Source organism: Meleagris gallopavo, chromosome 5 (assembly GCF_000146605.3).
Source record: "Meleagris gallopavo isolate NT-WF06-2002-E0010 breed Aviagen turkey brand Nicholas breeding stock chromosome 5, Turkey_5.1, whole genome shotgun sequence".
Taxonomy (NCBI): Eukaryota; Metazoa; Chordata; class Aves; order Galliformes; family Phasianidae; genus Meleagris; species Meleagris gallopavo.
The window spans coordinates 24,182,381-24,202,121 of NC_015015.2; the positions used below are offsets into that span (position 1 = coordinate 24,182,381).

Consider the following 19,741-nt stretch of genomic DNA (forward strand, 5'->3'; position numbering starts at 1 on the left):
ACCGCAGGCGGCGGGCAGGCGTGGGGGAGGAGAGAGCAGCTCCGCTCTCAGAAGCGGTTTGTCTTTGAAAAGCCATCAGAGGTAAAAGTGAAGCAGTTTCAGGCAGAACGTCAAGCTTTCTGAAACCTTCAAAAATAAACGGAAAAACTGCGGGCTTCGAGATTATGGTCTCACATTTGAAAAGAAATGAAAAGCTGAGCTGAGCTGAACCTCTGTTGAGATGTTTACCGAGCAGAGTTTGAAATCGTTTGGCCCATCCGTTTGGCTTCAGTCTAGGCAGAAATACCACGAAGTCATCTTGGAGGTGCTCTGGGAGGCTTCTCTTTCTTCAGACAGAGCCCTGGCACCTCCGTGGTGCTGAGTGCTGCCTGCTCGCCGTCAGAACCACCTCGTGTCTCAGCATGAGCTCAGGAAGAGAAGCATAAATCCCTGGGCAGCCAGAATGCTCATCTAGGCTGGATTGAACGACTGGCCTTTAAGAACAGCCATCCCACGGCACCGTTTAAACTGCTGACTCCTGTGGTCTGATCTGTCTTATGTTGTGCTCTTTCACTGTGGCTGAGATTTGTTTGTTTCTCCTCTCCTTGCTCTGTAATTTTACTTCTGAGTGTAAAGCTAAGATTTTTTTAAATCATAATTCAGTATTGCAGTAATCCAAATAATTATTAATGGATGTCCTTTAAGGGGGTGTTTGGTTGTTAAAATCTGTCTGGAGGGTTGGCTGCATGTGAGGTTTTGGAGGGGAGAGGTATATTGCAGCTTAGCAGCTGTGCAGTGGTGTGTTTTTCTCACCGGTGCTGTGGTGTTCACCTATCTAGAGTCACCAGAAGTGGCGGTGTGCTTTGTTTGGCTGAGATGTGTCAGGTACACATACGTTTAGTACTCACCCTGTGTTATCTGATTACCTTTCAGGTGGAACGCAGAGTTCCAGAGGCTGGCGTGATAGAGTGAGTATGCAGCGGATTTACCTGCCCTTCCTGCAGCTTTTCTGCCCTGCTCAACAGGGGGAGTTTGCTATAAAAGTGTTCCTTTTCCTCTTATAACATCCATACCTTTGAAAGAAATTTCAGTGTGAAACGTGAACCTTTTTTTCCGGAACTGAGTCAATAGTTAGGAAAATTCCCATCTGTCCTAGTAGTTACTGCAGCTTTGGTATAGAATGAAACAGCAGGGGATTCTTGAATAAGAACCACAAACACGTCTGCTTTGGTAAACAGTGTATGTTTTCCTAGAAAACTCCCAGTGTAAACTATATTGGAAATGATGTGCTGGTATATAGGTACGTAGCTGGTATGGCAACTCAAGCAGCATTTCCCTTGAAGATTTAGAAAAGTACGTGCTAGTGTCGTAGTGAAGCTAGATTCTCAAGTGGTGTGGGTCACTTTCCCTTTGTGTAAAAATGAGGATCTTTCCAGAGTAGAATTGGTATGAAGTGTAGCAGGGTGTGGTGGTCTACAGTGAAGTTAAAGGTTTTCAAAATTAAATTTGCTTCAGTTTGGTTATGGTGATAGAATTTTCTTAATGAGTAGTTAAGTTCGTCTTAGTGTGAGGCAGGTTACAGATCCAGCTGTTCAGATCCAGCATTTGTAAGCTGAGGGATCCACTTTGAGTATGATGCTTGGTAGGTATCCATGCAGAGCAATTCAGATGAGATGTTCTGCAGAGTCCTCACGCTACTGGTGTGGCAGTGAACAGTTCCATAAGTAGAGCTATTTCTTGAGAGAGGTATTTCTGTCAAGGTTGACAAAAATATTGGTGGAAATAGCAACTGAATTTCCCAGAAGCTCTTAGACGTTGTAACAGTTATTCTCATGATTTAACTTTCCATCTCAATATGATGATACAGCCATATGCTCTTTTATTTTGTTTGTTTGCTAGAAGCAGTAACGCAACCTCTATGTACTAAGCAAATTCAGTGTGTTAAAACATGCAGTGATGATTCACTGACCTTTGATTTGTTGTGCTTTTTATTACAAATTAAGAAATACAAAGGAACCAAAAGTGAGATGGTGTTCTCATTAAGACAGTGTGCTGTAGGTAGTATTGTAAGGTTTACGCTCTGACTGTATGTGCGGTACAGAGGAGGTCACAAAATTCTGTTTTTTCAACTTTCTTGAATACAGCACAGTGCAAAACAGGTTGTGATGATCGAGAGAGCTGGTCAACTGTTTTGATAGAGGAGCAGTGCTGGACAGTGATTAACTTATGGGATGTTTTAGGCAAAAAGGGATATAAAGTATGGAGCTAGATTAGTAGAAAAATGAGGTAGTGGCAGAAACAAGCAGCTCATTTGAGAGTAAGTAATACTTCACAGTAGCATTGCCTGCAACAGAGGAAAGAACTGCTCCACTCCCTGTTCCAGTGGTTAAAATGTTGTTTCCATACATCTGGTTTGATTTCTCCGTGTCTTGCAGACGGATGAATGCTTTACTATTGGCAGGATGATGGTGTCTGTCTTCTGATTGATACCTGTTTACTTTGCATCTACAGTTGAACTCATGCTCTTGGTGTAGCCATAACTGTAAGGATAATGGTTAGAGTACAGTCCTGTTGGTGACTCCTTTCATTTCCTGGTGGGATCCCTCATTTACTTTCCTCTAGAGCCCTAAAATTATATATTGAGCCTGGACAAGAGTGGAAGTGAGGAGCAGGAAGCACGCACAAACTCATTTGTTTCTGCAGCATCCTTTGCTGCCTCGTTCTGATCACCCCTTCAGAACACTTTTGCTTCCCTTAGTAACGCAAACCTTCTTGCTGTTTTTTGAAGAAAGCTCTCCTAGCACGGGCTTACAGCAGTTACAGTCTGTGCTGTTCGGTGTGAGATCTCTTCTTGTTGGTCTGATGGCTCGCTCTTTTCTGTACCCCCAGCAAGCCCGGTGTGTATGAGCTCAGCAAAGGACCAACAGGTGTTTCTAGGTAAGCGGAGAACACGCCTTTGGAAACCTGCTCTGTGCTTCTATTGAACCACGAGGTGTTGAGGCAGCTCTCTGCAATCTGGTCTCTGCGTACTTCTGGCTGTAGGAGGCGCACGTTGCCCTTCTATGAATCGTCTGCTCGGAGCACCTCTGGAAGCGATTTGCTTATCAAGCAGCAGACACTCGCGTAGTTCTGAGCGGCACCGAAGAGAAGAATGAACCTCTAACTTCTGCTGCATAGTACATCTAGTGCTCTTGGACGAAATGTGTCTGTTTGTTTCATGTTCCAAAGTTAATGCTGCAAATTTGGATTGGTACTGTGTCTCAGCGAGGGCACGGATAAATAGTACACAGCCAGTACTGTTATTCTGTCATTGGAGTTTATATTTCCCTATGCTGTTGTTGGATCACATACATCTATCAAAAGTCAATAATTAGACTTTTATATCTGTTTTTAACAACTTTTGTCTCTCTTCTTGTGGTGTCTCTAGAGCGATGCATGCTGATAAGAGTTAACCCCTCACAAGCAGCACTCCTCTGCAGCCAAACACAGTGGCCAGAGATTTTGAATTCTGTTAGTACGGTCAAAATATACATAAATGTAAAAATAGGGGAAGTTAAATGCTCTCACGCTCTTGTGCTTGCAAGAGAAAGGATAGAGTTACAGTAGTGATAAAGGGCTATTGTATTCTAAGTGCTATGGACATGGTGAATAAAGGGGAATTACTATCTGTGTTGATGGTAGTACCATAATTGGAGATGTCTAATTTATCGAGTGTGGTAAGAATGCTGTTCTTTGCTCAGCATATGGCTGACTGTGGCTTATTGTCATCATGTTTTGTAGGTTTGAAAAACAATTAGACATATTTGGTTAGAGGAAGATCCAGCAGGAGCTCTTGCTGACTTCTCTGCTTGTGTTATAGGCATTCTTACTTTCTTTGGGAATCCTGTAAATTAGAATATTTTATCAAAGCATATATAGAAGCCTTTATTCCTTTGTTCTTTTATATGTGTTCTTCCTTAGGATTCATTTGGTTCCTGGCTTCATTGACTCGGAACAGGCAGACTGGATGTTTGAACAACTCCTCCAAGACATACCATGGGGTCAGAGAACTCACACCAGGCAGGGTAAGGTGTGTAGCTTGACTTTTCATTTCCATGCCATTTCTGCACCAAAATCCACACATTGCGTGTTTTTAATTTTATGTATTGCCTTTGCACATTGCCTTCCGGGTCTTCAGTGGGTACCTGAAGTGTACTGCCTTATTTTTTAGATCTACATCACCATGTTCCTATTCACAATTATATCAGATCTTTTCAAATTGAAGAAAAAGTAGAGGTGCCTTTCTGCCTTAAAACCGTAAAGGATTTTCTTTTCTGTGCTGTCTCCAGCTCTTTCTCCTGTTCTTTTTTTCCTTTAAGTCTGTACTCCGTTTCTTCTTACCATCTCCCAGTGGTGATGTGAAAACTGTGTTCTTTGCGTTCTGTCACCAATGATATTTTTTTCCACTTTCACTTAAAATTCCAGCAGAGCACATTTGTTTTCCCTTGTCTTTGACTTTTAGTAGCAGTACTCGGTAAGTAAGAGTCTGCTATTCTGGATTTGTTCACTAAGGGGCACCTGTTTTATCTGGATTTCTCTTTCCAATCAGGAATGGACATAAAAGAATATATTGGAATAATTACTGATCATGACTAGAAAATATCTTCAACGTCTGTGTTTATTAGCTTACAGTAATAAAGGTACTGTATAATGGAGAATGCCAGCCATCAGACATGAGAAATGGCTACCAAAGTAGACTTTTCAAAACCTGAAAATACCTGGCACTTATATTACACCAAGGAATGCATGTGCATTTAACAAAAACGTGGCAGCTTGTCCAGCTTTGCTGCTTCCTGCTTCTGTAAAATCCCACTGAAGGTGCAGTCCCTTCCACTTCGTGCTTCCCTGTGGCTATACATTGCAACTGAGGTCTGTGTATTGGGTCCTGGAACTGGGAGAATCCAAAGCAAGCCATGATTGTAAGTGAAATTTCAGTGTAATTTTATCTTTAATTTCACAGAATCACAGGATGGCCCAGGTTGGAAAGGACCTCAAGGATCATGAATCTCCAACCTCCCTGCCACAAGCAGGGCCACCATCCTCCCCATTTAATACTAGACCAGGCTGCCCAGGCCCTATCCTTGAACATCTCTAGAGTCAGGGCATTCACAGGCCCTCTTTGGGCAGCCTGTTCCAGCACCTCACCACTCTCATAGTAAAGAACTTCCCCCTGACATCCAACCTAAATCTTCCCTCTGTCAACCTAAAACCATTTCCCCTTGTCCTGCTGTTATCTACTATCTAATTTGTCCAGTTGTTGCCCTGTCTGGCATAGGAATGAGAAAATTGATGTGGTTCCAAGATTTTTGCAAGATGATCCCCTTTGCATGGGATCAAAAATGTAGCACAAGGCCTGCTCTTGAGTAATACTCCTTCTCTTGGGTTCATTATGTAAAGCTGAGGGATTTCTAAGGGGTGGCTTTTAAACTTGAGGAGGGTGGACAGTCATTCCTTTTTGATGAAGCTTCTGTGGCAGAATTGCATCTTTCTATTTTCAAGGCCTCTGATAGAGCAACTGAGAAAGCCTTCCTGTTTTTCTTTTTTCAGAAGGATCTTTTGAGGAGCCACGGCTTACCTCCTGGTATGGGGAACTTCCCTACACTTACTCCAGGATAACAATGCAGCCAAACCCACATGTATGTATCTGTGCACAGTTTCCTTTTACTGTTGTCTGCAAAATAAAAACACTGCAGATATGTGGAGTCAAACAATCCCTGCTGTCTTCTTTTTATCCAGAACATCTATCAGAATTTCTTTGTGATCAGCATCAGCCTGTAGTGGAATGTGGACAACTATGTAAAATAAGTGTTATGAGTGAACTGGTTGAGAGAAACATGATAGAGTGACTAAAAGTTGGGAGAAGGAAATTATTGCTCTGATTTAATTCATAGTTTGAGGTTTGGGTTGCTATGTAGCTTTGGACAAAACTCTTAATTGTTCTGTGTGACTTACTCTATGCATCATAACGTTGAAGACTGTAGCATACATGTGGCATGTGGCATACTGTGTTTACAGCATATGCAGTCATACTGAGTTTTTCACTGTGAAGATGTGATAATATCAACTGCTGAAATATTTGCATTTAGAAACACTTCAATTCAATACAGCGGAAATGAGAATGTAGATATGTTGTTGACTCCTGTGTGAACGTTATGAAATTCAGCACATCATGTGCTTGCTCAGCAGCTTCAGGTTGTTCATAATTTCCCATGCTATTTTGGAATGGTCAGAAACCTTCCAAGTTGATGTTCTGTTCCTATTCAGTTACTCTCTCCGGCTTCCAGCATGTTGTCCTATCAGCTTATTTCTTGGTATTGCTTTGCTTCAGAGTTCCAAGACAGTAGTCTGTTGTGTTCTGAATCATAAATTGTGACTGTTGAAGGCTGTATGGCATGCAAAAAGTGTCCCGAGTTCCAGAACTGCTGCTGGGGGGAACATTTCCCCAGTAAAGCTCAGTTTGAGGGCAGGAAAGTGTTACTTAACAAGATGAGTTATGAAGATTTTGTAGTCTCATAAATTCCATAATTGGAAGCCTGTGGAATTTGTGGTGGGATAACAGGCATTTTTTTGCTTACTCACTGCATATTATTTTAATTGGACTCTTCTAGAAGCAGAATGACTTTAGGGCTTTGAAGTGCATTAACAAAATCATTCTGTATGCTAATGATTTAAATCTAGTTCAGAGTTGCCTGTTGTGGAAGCTGTTGCTGCTTAGAGGTTAGGTAGAGCCCACGTGCCCTGAAGTTCACTGTTTCAGTCTCGTTTATCTGAAGCTGAGAATTAGCACTCACTGGAACACTGATTAGTTTTTTTTTTTATCCTGGAGATGCAAAGACCAAATAACTCATACATGCTGACCTAGTCTTTTATCCCTGAATCATTCTCCTTTTTACTGGGAAAAGGAAAGTGACGTGCACCAGCAAATTTACTTAACTGGCTACCAGGCCTGCCTCTGTCTGGAAGCTGCCCATGGGAACTGCCCATAGATAGATAAGTGGCTAGACTGCATGTGGTCACTCTGACGTCTTACTCAGCTTTGTAGGTGGAAGTTCCTGCAGCCTGAAGAAGCTGTGGATGAGCACTGCCTGTACCTGTGGAATAGCATTTATGGCACAGAAATATCCTGAGTGAAAGCAAATGTAATTTGATATGCAGCTTGGCCAAAGCCAGTTACCTGCCTTGATCTTTTGGTCCAAAGGAGTAGTTTTGTGCCCCTCCTTTTTTGTTTGGTAAGACTGAGTGTGATGGCAGCACTGCTAAGTATGATGCAGTGCTAGTGCTTAAGTGAATTTTGGTATTTGGGGAACAATTCTTTATAAGCAGAGATGTAGTTAGAGAAGCAGTAATGTTTCATAATAGCATGACTTCCACAGCTGCTGGTTTATAGTGAAGTTTCCACTGTATTGTAAAACTGACTATATAACATTTTCACCCATACCACTTTTGTGGTAGGAATTGAAGGAACCCAGTGCGGTGGGTCACTAAAAAGTGCTTTCAATAATTCTCATTGCTTTCTTCTGTCATTGCATTGCATGTTCACTACATACTGCAGTTCTTGAGATCCAGTGGTTTTCCTTCAGGCAACCCAACCAAGTACAAGCTGTAGCATTTTTAACATCTGCTACTGATTTCCCTATGTATCTCATAGCTACAAAGCATGTTCAAGTATAGTTAATTATTCATAGGATGCTTAGTCACTATAGAGGTGACTAAGCTAGAAAAACCCCAAACTGAAAGATGACATGTTGAAGGTTCCTGGAGTGTAGCCAATAAGTTAAAAACCCCAAATGTGGGGGAGTATGTAAGGAAAGTGGTTCATACCTGATTATTTGAGGTTGGTACTGGGAATTAATTCTTGCTGCCTGTTCTTCCTCCTTCCAGTGTTCACTCAGAGGTTTGGAGTCAGTTCGTTGTCCTCTCTTGATCTGCTTATGTAATGGGCAAAGATTCTGGCCTACATTGCTTTGAGCCTTTTTTACTTTTAGCTTATATCGTGCTTAAAAGCACTCTGACAGATGAAAGCCATGATGTAAGTTTATAACATTGAGTAATGATTCACTGGGCTGAGTTGTAATGGAATGTGCATAGCTGCCATAGGCTATGGGCACAGTAAGATATCAGCAAAGGAAAGGCTGAAATTCAGGGCCCGTGATACTCATTTTGTGAACCACTGAAAAGTTACAGTGCTGAAGTCAAAACCCCAACAGAAGATGAGCTGGGCTCAGCAAGCAGTGCCAATAGACCTGGGAACAGAGGGCTGTGCCGTGCCAGTGTTTGGCCAACTGTTGTCTCTGGATCTGTGTCAGCTGCGGGGAGCTGAGTGTCATTTAGTCACCAAGTCCAACTTTTTCCTTTTTTCTAGCAGTGGTTAAGTCAGTCAGATGCTGTCAGACTCATATGTTAAACTATTCTGACTTGGACAAGAGATTTAAAAAGAGAGGTATGCATGGGAGAGGTTGTATAGCTTTTGTTTTAGTTCAGAACAGTTACTGTTTGCTCGTGGTCAGATCAAACAAGTTTTACTTTGTTGACTTTCTCACCTTTCAGTTAATTGAGGCGGCTGCCAACATCAATGTGAAAAGCAGACTGGCTTCATATTTTTGATTTAGTATTGAGTCATAGGGTAACATAAGCATGTCTTGCAGAAAGCTCATTCCTCAGCTTTGCTAAAATTTCAGTGAGGTTTGTGCAGGGGCTTTTGTTCAGCTTCAAGTTTATTGTGGTGAAAGTTCAGTGTGTTTTGTTTCTTATCCAAGAGTAGTTTTCCTTTTGTGTCTAATGCTATTGTTTGCTGGTCTGCTTTCATTGTATTTATCTTACTTCTCCTGTGCTGATTGCAGTGGCATCCTGTGCTGACCATGCTAAAGGAGCACATAGAGGAGTTCACTGGCCATACCTTCAACTCCCTTCTCTGCAACCTGTACCGAAATGAGAAGGATAGTGTGGACTGGCACAGTGATGATGAGCCATCACTGGGAAAAAATCCCGTCATTGCCTCGCTCAGCTTTGGTGCCACCCGGATCTTTGAGATGAGGAAGAAACCCTCCCCTGTGAGTATACTCAACAGTGTCATATCTTCAGTACTTTCCCTCTGTTTATATAATTTAGTAACTAGAAACATTTAGTTAACGTTAGTAATTAGTGAAAACGCGTTCATAAAGTTCTGTGGAGTAAGTATGGGATGCAAAAAGTCCATCGCATGGAATGTGACATTTTCAAGGTGGGAATGGAATGGCTCTGAAATAATGCACAGCAGTGTAATTGCAGCCTGGGTACTGCTTTGCCATAAGCAGGTCCTTTCCCATTCCTTGTCATCAGTAATGTTAGGAGGGTGCTTTCACTGTGTAAATGAACCATAGATTTGATACCATTTTGTTAAACTCCTGTAAGCATTGTGTAATTCATAGTATTTGTGGGATGCAGAGTAGCTCTGACTGCTCTTGTAAGTAAAAATCCCCTTTGCATTGTTTGCATTCTGACTTGTGTGTGGTCAGTTTGGGAGACAGTGAACAGCAGGAAGGAACTGCTCATTTCTTTCCCCTAAGATTCCAAACTCTGGTATCACACTTCACAGAATAAACAGGGATCATTACTTGGATGGGAAGCATGTGTGGAACATCCTCTCAGGGGTTAGTTGCTGATTCTGTAAGGGTTACTTTTTCTAGATAAAATGCTTTGTTACAGGCCAGCTTCACACTCCAATTCTGCAATACGTGTTGATTGAAGTAAAGGAAACACACATTACTTGTTGAGAACCCGAGCAAGTAGAACCCTACTTGCTTCAGATGTCTTTTCTGCATGTCTTCTTTTATGTGGCAGTATGCTTGCAATGAGCTTTGGTTAGAATAATTATTATTTTTTAAAAATATGTGTACGTAGTCTGGGAAGCACTTTGGATCTTAGGGAAGAAGTTAGCTGACTGCTTATGTCATTATTAATTCTGAATAAACCAGTTCAGAAAGCAGAGATGGAGATGATCAATGCATAAGAAAACTGTGCACTGAGGTACTGAAATCTGCCTCATGGCTCACCCAGCTGAGCAGAACAGATCAGAATTTCAATTGGAAAACTAAATTACTTGTATTTTTCACCAGTTCTCTAGTTTGTAGATCCCGTATTGTCTGAAAGGTGTTTAATCCAATGATCCTTGAGCAGGAGATCACATAACCAGTGCGTTGTATCACTGGGCATAGCATGAGGAAGTGTCTTGGATGCTGCGATGCTAACAAAATGGCAGCTGGCAGGTTCATTCTTCTGGGAAGGTGTAAATGGTGCTTGAGTTCGTTTCTAGATTGCGTGTGTTCCCTTTCAATGGATCAGAATCTAAGCCACCTAGATTTCAGTATAAACTCTGCAATTTCTGCTTAAAAACTAGGCGCAGTTGTTAGGCAAGATGTCTATTTGTTTCATTTTCTATTTTTTCAAAAGACATCCACTATGAGTAAAGGGGGAATTCAATTTATGCCACTCTTAATTGACCAGCTTCTTTGGTCTGTAATACGTACCTTTTTCCTTTCTTCTTCCTGAGCTGGATCATTTTCCATACATGTATCCATCAGGTCTCTTCATTTTTTTTTCTTTCGTGTCTCTGATGTACTCTCTCTGACTAGCTCAGACTTGTTATATATGAAGTATTCCTTTTGCAATTGTGACATACCTGTTTCTAAAGTAAGATGCCCACGTGAAGAGTGATGTTTGAGCACGTTGCTATTAGCTGTATATCCTGTGCCTAAGGGAATTTGTACTTAAATTATATGTCATGTTACGTATTCTTTGTGCGTTCCAAAAGCCTGCAATTTTCTGAGCATCCTATGGCATGAGGTGCTCTGCCAAGTGGGAGTTGCTAGAGTCTCTGATGGAAATTACCACCTTTCAGGCTGTACCAGCAAAGAAGTAATTTTTGTGCTCTATTGTAATGTAGCATTCTCACTTTCATTAAAAGAAAGTTAAAGTTGATTGCGGACAATTGAAGTTCGATCATTGCTTCGTTCAAAAGCAAATTATATGAGTAGGGATTTAGTCTAGGGAAGGGTGAATCTGCACTAGCAGTCATTGCAGGCATTTCAGGCTCTCATCTGGCTTGAAATCTGCTATTATTTGTACATCAGATTTTCTGGAGGCAGTCTCCTCTGGGGAGGCAAAGAGGAAGTAATTCCTTTTTGTCCCCATATTAAAACTCTTTGAGGGCCAGCATTCTAGTAATATTGATCTTAGCATTTCAAAGGCCATCATTTCTCTCTGTTCAGATAAGTGCTTTTAAGTATTCTGAGATGGAAGACATCATGAAAATACAAGGTGAGAAGTACTGCGGTAGAATCTTGCTGTGGTAAGTGACGCTGGAAAAAGAGTAAAAGCAATTGCCTGTTGTGTGATTGTGTACCGGGTACAAAACAGCATGTACCAGAAGTCAGTAACACCTTGTATTGCCATTGGGGAACAACAGAGCAGGGCCTTTGGAGACTTTGCTTTGTATTAGAGTGCATCTGTACAAGCATATTTCATCCTGAAACATCGATGGACTTATTAGAGAATGAAAACCTATTTCCCTAAGTCACCTATGGAAAAGACAAATCACGTTGGTGTTTGTTTGAGGTTGGTTGTTTTGTATTTGCTGTTATTGCGTGTTTGTGTGAGATTTTTACGTGTGCACTGTAGAGATTTGATGGAGTTTACATAGGCCACTCTGAAGCTGCCACAAAAGGAAATCTTTATGTCCTTTGAGGTGGAGTGGAAGGGAAAGGGGGAGCTATTTAGCTTCAGGTGTTATTATTTTCTATTTGAAAATGATTCCAGAGTGAGGTTAAGGAAAGGTCCAGTCCTCTGTTTTTTTCCTTTTTGGTGACTGCTGTACTGGATGAATAAGTGCTCACCATGTAATAGGTGGGGAAGGAGCGCAGAGAGGCATGCAGAGCCTGCCTGTATCCGCATCACCTCCTTTCTGAGTAAGCAGAAGATAATTCCTACTCAGATTTCAGCCCAGCACATGTAGAAGGAGAAAAGCCTCATCTGTTTTTTGGAAGCAAATGTCTCACTAGAGTTGCTACAGGGACTCTTCATGGAAATTAACACAGTGTCAGAAACTGTTTATCATTACCCACTGGAGTTTTTTAAGCATTCTTTCTCTAAAATACAGCCCTTTCTGTTCTTTTGGACCGTTTCACTATTGCTCATCACTGCTCAATTCAGGCAGTGCCAGGGGTACCCGATTAGGTCCTTCTGGGAAGCATGAGAGGTTTCAGCCAAAGGCACTACATGATGCTCCAGCAGCCCCCTGCGCCCACAGCTGAGGGCACGGAGGCCTGGGCTGAGTCACTGCCGGCTGTGGGCCTTGGTAACCACGGCAACTGGTGGGTGCTGGGTACTGGAGGGAGTTCTGTGCATGTAAGCTAACAGCGGGGTGTTTGTGGCATTCTGAGAACCTGCCTTCACATGGGTCTGTCCTTCACGCGAAACGCTAAGATAAAGTCTTGCTGCCCTTGCGTAGCTGTTCTAGTGGAAGTCAGCTACTTTAGTGAACAGCAGAAAAATAACCCTTGGCGTCCTCGTAGCCCTCATTGAAGACTGACATGGGAGAGTACGGAGCGCAGTAGAAACCAAGGTTTGGATTAGGATGGGTGGATTGGCAGGAAGGAGACTTGTGGGCAAGGGCAGCTGTAGAGGAGGTGCCTTTCTCTGCTGGCACTGGCAGGGCTGGAGCAGCTATAGACAAGTAGAGAGGAAGAGGCAATTACTTCAGGCTGCCGCAATTGCAGAAAGCGAGGTCAGCAGCAGGAGTTTAAAGATAGTCCTGTGTAGGAGGGCAGGGGGATTACATGAGGAAACAGCAATAGCACTGATACTCTGTCTCACTGAATCCACAAAAGAGCTGCATTGAGCACGTCATCAAGGTGGTGAGAATAAACAGGCAAAAATGCAAAATGATTGATACGTAGATCGCTCTGAAAGTAATGCCTTCTGTTTGTTTCCATGGAAACTACAACAGATACAAAAAGCGTAACAACACCGATAGAGTAAAATCTCAGCTACAAAACACTATTTTTCAACAATCACCACCGTTAGCTGTGCATTTTCATCAGCAATGAGCAACGAACGCTCATAATGGTGATGCACCAGCAGAGGTGGCCCACTGTCACCACTGCTGAAATGCACCACGCACTGCCTCGCTGTGTTCACATCCACTGTTTGGTCTTCAGAAATGTTCAGGAATCATCAGTGAGTGCCTATGGGTGCCATGTTTTCCACAAGGAGGAATTCAGTGGCACACCTTTGCTTCGTACACAATGCCATTCTGTCAGACTGCCCCTCTGCTGCCATCTGTCACACGGTAGCAAAATGTAATGGGATATTGGTGGGAAGGTTCAGCCTCTGCTGCAATCCACCTCTGACATCATGGGCCAACATAATAATATGAGAGGCATTACTTTCAGAGCAGCCCTCATAGATGAGCCCAGTTTGTTGTGGAGATACAAATGGAGCTTCCACAATTGGTGGTAGAGGAGGAAACTGGAAAAGAGGGATGGGAATCTGAAATATAAAAAATTTGAAGTTTGTAAGAATAATTATCATGCTCAAGATAATAAGAAAAGCAGAAGTCCAGGAGCCAGCACTCTGGCTTACAGATCTTTTCTCTATCTTACCTTTTTGATTTTGTAATTGCTGCTTTTACATATTGGTTTTTCTAAGCCAAAAGAATGTTTTCTCCTGAATTTTAATCTTAAAAGATTAATTTTAATTATGATCAGCAGACAAGAGACTTAAAAATAAGTCCACTGTTGTCCTTCCACAAAGTGAAATGGTGCAATCCTGTGAAACAAAAAAGCAGCCATGCAATGGTATTTCACTGCTTTTCATCAGCAGTCATGTTTATGATATCTGTTCTTGAAATTCTTTCCTTGTTTCCCCAGATGTTTAAGGGAAAAAAAAAAAAAAAGGCATTGTGCAGTACTTCTAATAGAGTGAGATAAATGCCTAATAATTCCAGAAGCTCGAAAATATATTTTGCAAATGGACGTTGTCCTTCTGAAAAAGAAACTACTACAAGTGGTTCTCAGTGCCCTCATCACCCCCTGATGTTGGAGGTTTAATGAGCGTAACTAACTGCTGGAATAGCCTCAGGCCTGCGGGTATCACCAAGAAAGGCACAAACATGGAGCTGCCAGCCAGCACTGCCCCTTGCACCAGCAGTAGTGAATAACCACGTTCTGTCACACTGAGTTTAACTTCCAGTCCTAGGCATGAACAGGAAGTTGCAAAATCAGTTATGTCAAACGATGCTTTTTGTTACTGGGATTTGAGTTTACCTCAATCAAGGTTTTTTTGCATGAAGAAAAAACTGATTTGATGATCTGTTTGGAAAAAAAGCCCGTGTTTCTGCTTCCAGAGATGGAGTAGTGCACAAATTTTCCCCTCCCTCTCCCTGTATTTTGAAAGCAATTTTCTATCTGAAACCTCTGAATTCCTCATTTCAGAGAGTTGCTTTCCACTCTTCCTAAGCAGCTTTCTAAATTGGCAGCAGACATCTACAGTGTGCCGACTGTGTACTTAGATTCTGTATTGGGGGAAAAATAGTGTTTTTTCTACTGAGTACTTTAATACAAAGGAGTAATTAAAGTGCCAGAAGTAAGTAGACAAGATGCTGAATAGAAGTTGCTTAAGGTTTGTAGCAGATTTTTGCAACTATTGAAGGCTAATACCAGAAAATATGAGAAGAGTACATGGAGTGCTGTACCTGCCCATGTGGCATTCTGGGAGACAGTTGGTGTCAGGCACAGTGTGGTTTCATGAGGAAGTAACTGTGATGATTGACTAAGACAAGTGTGTGAGTGTAATTGGCTCCCCTGAGTGATGTGCCAACGACGCTGTGTTGGTTTGATGCAAAATTGCAAGTGAGGAGTTCCTATTCTGAATGATGTCATGTGTGTCAGACCAAGGCTGAGGTGCTGCTTCATTTAGTTCATGCTTTAGAACTGTCGTATGTCATCTGAGAGCTCAGTAGAAGTCTTGCGATTGATGGATGTCTTCTAGTTCAGCAGTCTGTTTTGCTTAATGATAATGAAGTTTTAAGGAACTTGATTTACAAACTACTACAGGAAAAGGATTTTTTTAATAGGAAAGAACTCTTCATGTAGCAGACAGCACCATACCAACAGGTACCGTCTGGAATGAGAGACGGGACCAATTCAGAATAAAAGAAGGATGTTCATATTTGATGAAGTAGTTAACCATTGGCATCGCCATTATGGTTGCAGAATGTTTCCACACAGAACTGTTTAATTCATGTGGATGTCTATAAAAGAGCACAGTCTCTCTCCAGGATTTTGCACTGGATGTAGGAAGCAGTTGTTGAACTGTGCTGTACAGACAGTGAGATGTAATATGGCTTTCTTTCATCCTTAAAATGCTCGCCTCCTGAACTCTCTGTGAAATATGGTTGCAGAGAAGATTAGTTAGACTTCCTGATCCTGTAAGAGCTTCCTTTCTTCCTCCCATGTCCCTGTTTTTTAAGCTCTGCTACGGAGGTCTGGTTTTCTGCCAAATGCTACTTCAGTGTCCACTGTTTCTTTTTAGGAAGATAATGGAGACTATACTTATGTAGAGAGGCTAAGAATCCCGCTTGATCATGGGACTCTGCTGATGATGGAAGGAGCTACCCAGGAGGACTGGCAGGTAAGAATTCACTGGCGCTGCTTATTGCACTTTACTTCCAGTGCAGTTCTCTAAATACGTGCAAAACATTCCTGTAAAGATAATGGAATGTATGTTTTCTACTGGAACAGATGTTTCAGTATATGCTAATATTACTTCAGAATTTCAAAGCACCCCCCAGAAAAGTTATGGGTTTTTATTCAGCTGCTAAGTGATAATAAGAACTGTCTCCCATGTTGGTGTTCATTGCAGGTCCTCAGTGAAAGTTACAGCCTGCAGCTGAAAGAGTAAAATCAGTTTAGGAACTTAGAATATAAAAAAGAATGGCAGTTGAGTTTAACAAGCCCACAGTAATCCACAAAGACCTTTTTTTTTTCCTCAGTGGCTCTAAGTAGTCCGAATGTGGACATCTTGTCTTACTGGAATCTATAGAAAGATAAATAAAAAGCCATCACAGAATATTAAAATCCTTTATATTGATTTACCTGTATTTTAGAAGCACAAGCTCACGGATGTTTGTTTGTTTTTCCATAATGCTGCTCACAGCATCGAGTACCCAAGGAGTACCATTCCAGAAATGCACGTATCAACTTGACTTTTAGGATCATTTATCCGGAACCTGATGGAGCTTGGAAGTGAAGAGGCACTTTGGGCATTGTTGAATATGAATCACAGGAGGCCAAGAGCCTCAGATTCAAAAGAAGCCTCCAGGAAGGAGTTCTGAGAAATGTCTGATGGGGAAGAGAACTGATGTCATGAAGATCTTCGACAATCAGAAGTTACCTGTTATGCAAGCTGTGCTGTTTTGTTTTCAGAAGTGGTGTGCTTTCAGGTGATGTTAAATCATACACTTGGTTTGCAAAAGAATAATTATTCTTAAAAGAACATGGAAGCTCTGAGAGGTACTGACCAGAGCAGTCAGCAGCTCAGAATTGGCTCTAGGTTGCTGTACCAGAGTTTGCCTGGCCTACCTGTTGTTAGGAGCCAGTAAGCTGTGATTGCTTACCTCGATGTTAAGCCAGGTACACTGTGTGCATGGTTCTTGCTGCAGCTGAATGGAACCCGCTGCACTGAACTAGAACATTGGTTTGGTGTGTCTTCATTCTGTTTCAAGTAGAATCCAAGCACGAGTAAATACTTAATGCTGTGTAACATATTAGAAAACCTCTTCAGTGCAAGAGTAAGTTGGTGTTAGAAAGATGTCTGTCTTCTCTTAACCAACATTTTCTGTAGTTTAAATTTGTTACTTAACAGGAGTGGTCAGATTGTCAATATTCAGTTATGCCCAAATGTTAAGGTGTCGATGACCTACAGGACAGGCTGTTGAGCTCTTTAATTCCTGTGCATCAGCTAAATTTATTAACTTCTTTATCTAAATTACCAAACAGCTTTAGATATAGCTTATTCTTCTAAAAGGAATGAATGTTGTTAGAAAACCTTCTTCGTTATCTAATAATAATAACCTTCTTCATCCCAGTTCCTATAGAAATATGTTTTTGGAAATATATTTTCAATCTGATGTTAATTCCTTCAATTTGAATCTAAGTTCTAGGCTCTGTGATGCACGTCCTGAGAACGAGCATTGAAGCAGGTGGCCATTTCCTTTAATGTTTGTTTTGTTCAGGTAACTGATATTTTGTTTATTATCCCATATGCATGCCCAGTTCTGGCAGTTCTTAGAGTGTTTTCCCTTAAGCAAGGAGCTCTGCAGACTTCTCCAGGTATTCTGACAAGGCAACATTTTAGCATCTGTCAGCTCAGACAAGCTACATTTGTTCACACTGTGTTACCTGTAGTCATGCTGCTTGAGCGAGTAGGAGGCGGGGACTACTGGGAGCCTTTAAATCCCCAAACTTCAGCCTATGGAAATGGCAATTGGTTTTAATTCAATGAAGCCCTGGTGCGTGACTGATGGCAGGGCTGTGCTGAGGAAAAACAGTTTTTTGCTTACTTTCTTAGCCTCAATTTACAGTGTTAGCAAATTGTAGTTTAGTTTATTTGCTCTGAGCTGTGAGAAGACAAAGATTTACCCCAAAATAAAACAATTTACAAGAGAATTGCTGCATTCCATATTTATCTCCTGGGGTGATGTCGTTTTATTGCTGCTGTCCCCTCTGTGCTGCTCTCTTTCCACACCAGTGGCAGTGGGAAGAAGGCGTGTGTTGTCCTTCCTCCCCTGTCCTGCAAGGGGAACAGTTGGCATAGAGGTCAGGTTTCTTCACGCCAGATGGGGTGTTGGGTGTTGTGGGTCCTTCCTTCCTCCCCCCCACCTCCTCCCAAAATGTCCCCTAGCCAGGTGGCAGCAGATTGCAGCCTCCTGCCTGCCGGAACAGCAGGAAATGGCTTAGAGCAGAGGAGATTTCAGCCCACATCTCCTCAGGAGGTCTTTCTGCAGGGACATTTTCTTTGTGGAGATTTGTTCCTTAATGCTGCGAGCACTCTTGTTCTCAACGTGAACGTGTGCAGAAGTAGCATTTAAAAGATTCCTGCTTCTGCTGTTGTTTTGTGATACCAAAAGGCTTGATTTTTCATGGGAAATCAGCCGGCCTGAAAATTTCAGGTGGTACATTTGGGTGTTTCTGCTATTGGAATCAAGTGCACAGTGTGATGTTCATTTAAGATGGTAAATGTGTAGAGTGTCCAACTTACAGATAGCTGGAGGAACTTTTTCCCTCGTTTTGTGGATTTGAAAACAGTGCCTCTAAAAGCACTATCCAGAGGTTTATTTTCCAGTCACGAGGCTCTACTTCCTTCCTAGAATTGTTTTGACAGTACGGCATTCCCAGCCAAAAGCTTATTGAAAAAGTTTTAAACTCAGAATTCGTGACAGTAATTTAAAGTAGAATGTGTTGCAGGGCTGTTGGCTTTATCCAGAACCGAATGTTTTTACATACACAAAGGATCCAGAGAGGGGATTTTTCCTGGGTTTTTGCTGTTCTCACCAGAAACCACCACCGGTGGAGCAGATGTTAGGAGCCGCTTTGCCCACAGAGCATTTTTGGATTTTATTTTCCTTATTTCCCCGTATTCTTGCCATCTCTCCCAAACTGCCTTTCGTAGCCATTTGCTGTCCCAATCCCACTGCTATGTTATTTGTTCATGTTTATCTCTACGTGTTTCTATACATCTACTGCAGCAGATGCATACACTGCAGCAGGTGTGTGATGCAGCAGGTATCAACTGCGCTTTTACTTTTTTCCTGTTTCTTCATTGTGAAGTGTTACTTTTCAGCAAAGTATGGATGTCTTTTCCATGAAAAGCTGAAAAATTGCATTCCTCAAAACCGTTCATTGCCTGTGGTTTTCCAACAGATTGCCTTTTCCAAGTAACTGTCATGTTTTCCAAAATACAACTCTCAGTCTTGATGGTAAGGAGTAGGTGAATAGAAGCTGTCTTTGGTAAGGATGGAGTGTTGTCTTTTGACCCTAGAGAATATGCAGAATGGAGCTGTTCTTAACAAAGAAACAGAAAACAGCAAACAAAAACAAACCAGCCAAACAAAACAACCTCCTTGTGACTGGTGCACAGGGTTGTTCAATCGATAATATATAACCCTTTGTTCATTTAACACGTATATGAGCAATAGCATTATTAATAAACTACAGTGGTATCAGGAATCTATGTCACCCCGCTACTTGCAGTAACCATATAATCATGGGATACTTGAACGTTCAAGCATAAGCTCTTGATGAGGCTGGAGTACAGCTGATTAAATACTGTGCTGTTAGGCCATACCTGCTTGATCTGAGCACGTTCTGCTTAAAAACAACAGCAAATTTCATCATTTCTTTCAGGGGAAAAAAACAACAACTATGTTTTACAGTTTTCACTGACTTTAAAGCAATCCACAATTTTATTTCTCCTGCATCAGATTCATTCTAGCTATGTATTTTCTACTTGTCGTGACTGATGGGTTGAATTACCTGAAATCTGCTTCTGCCAGTAGCAATTTACAGAGAGATGGGGTGCCAGGAAGGGGTTAAGGAGCCAGAAGGTTCATACTGCAGCACTGGCTGAGTGCAGAAGATTGTTCTCCTGGGGAGTTCAAATAGGAGCCCTGGGATGGGTGCTGCAAATC

At 41.8% G+C, this 19,741-nt stretch overlaps 1 protein-coding gene across 1 annotated transcript; it reads left to right on the top strand.

The window, feature by feature from the left end:
* Positions 1-6: 6 nt before the first annotated feature.
* Positions 7-17,720, top strand: ALKBH3 (alkB homolog 3, alpha-ketoglutaratedependent dioxygenase; the record flags this gene model as incomplete). The annotated part of the gene is made up of 8 exons (XM_010711398.2): positions 7-81; positions 913-947; positions 2,869-2,916; positions 3,940-4,043; positions 5,566-5,654; positions 8,859-9,068; positions 15,586-15,684; positions 16,210-17,720. Coding segments are annotated over 8 exons (753 nt in total), but the record flags the coding sequence as incomplete, so codon positions are not given.
* Between the last annotated feature and the right edge of the window lie 2,021 nt (positions 17,721-19,741).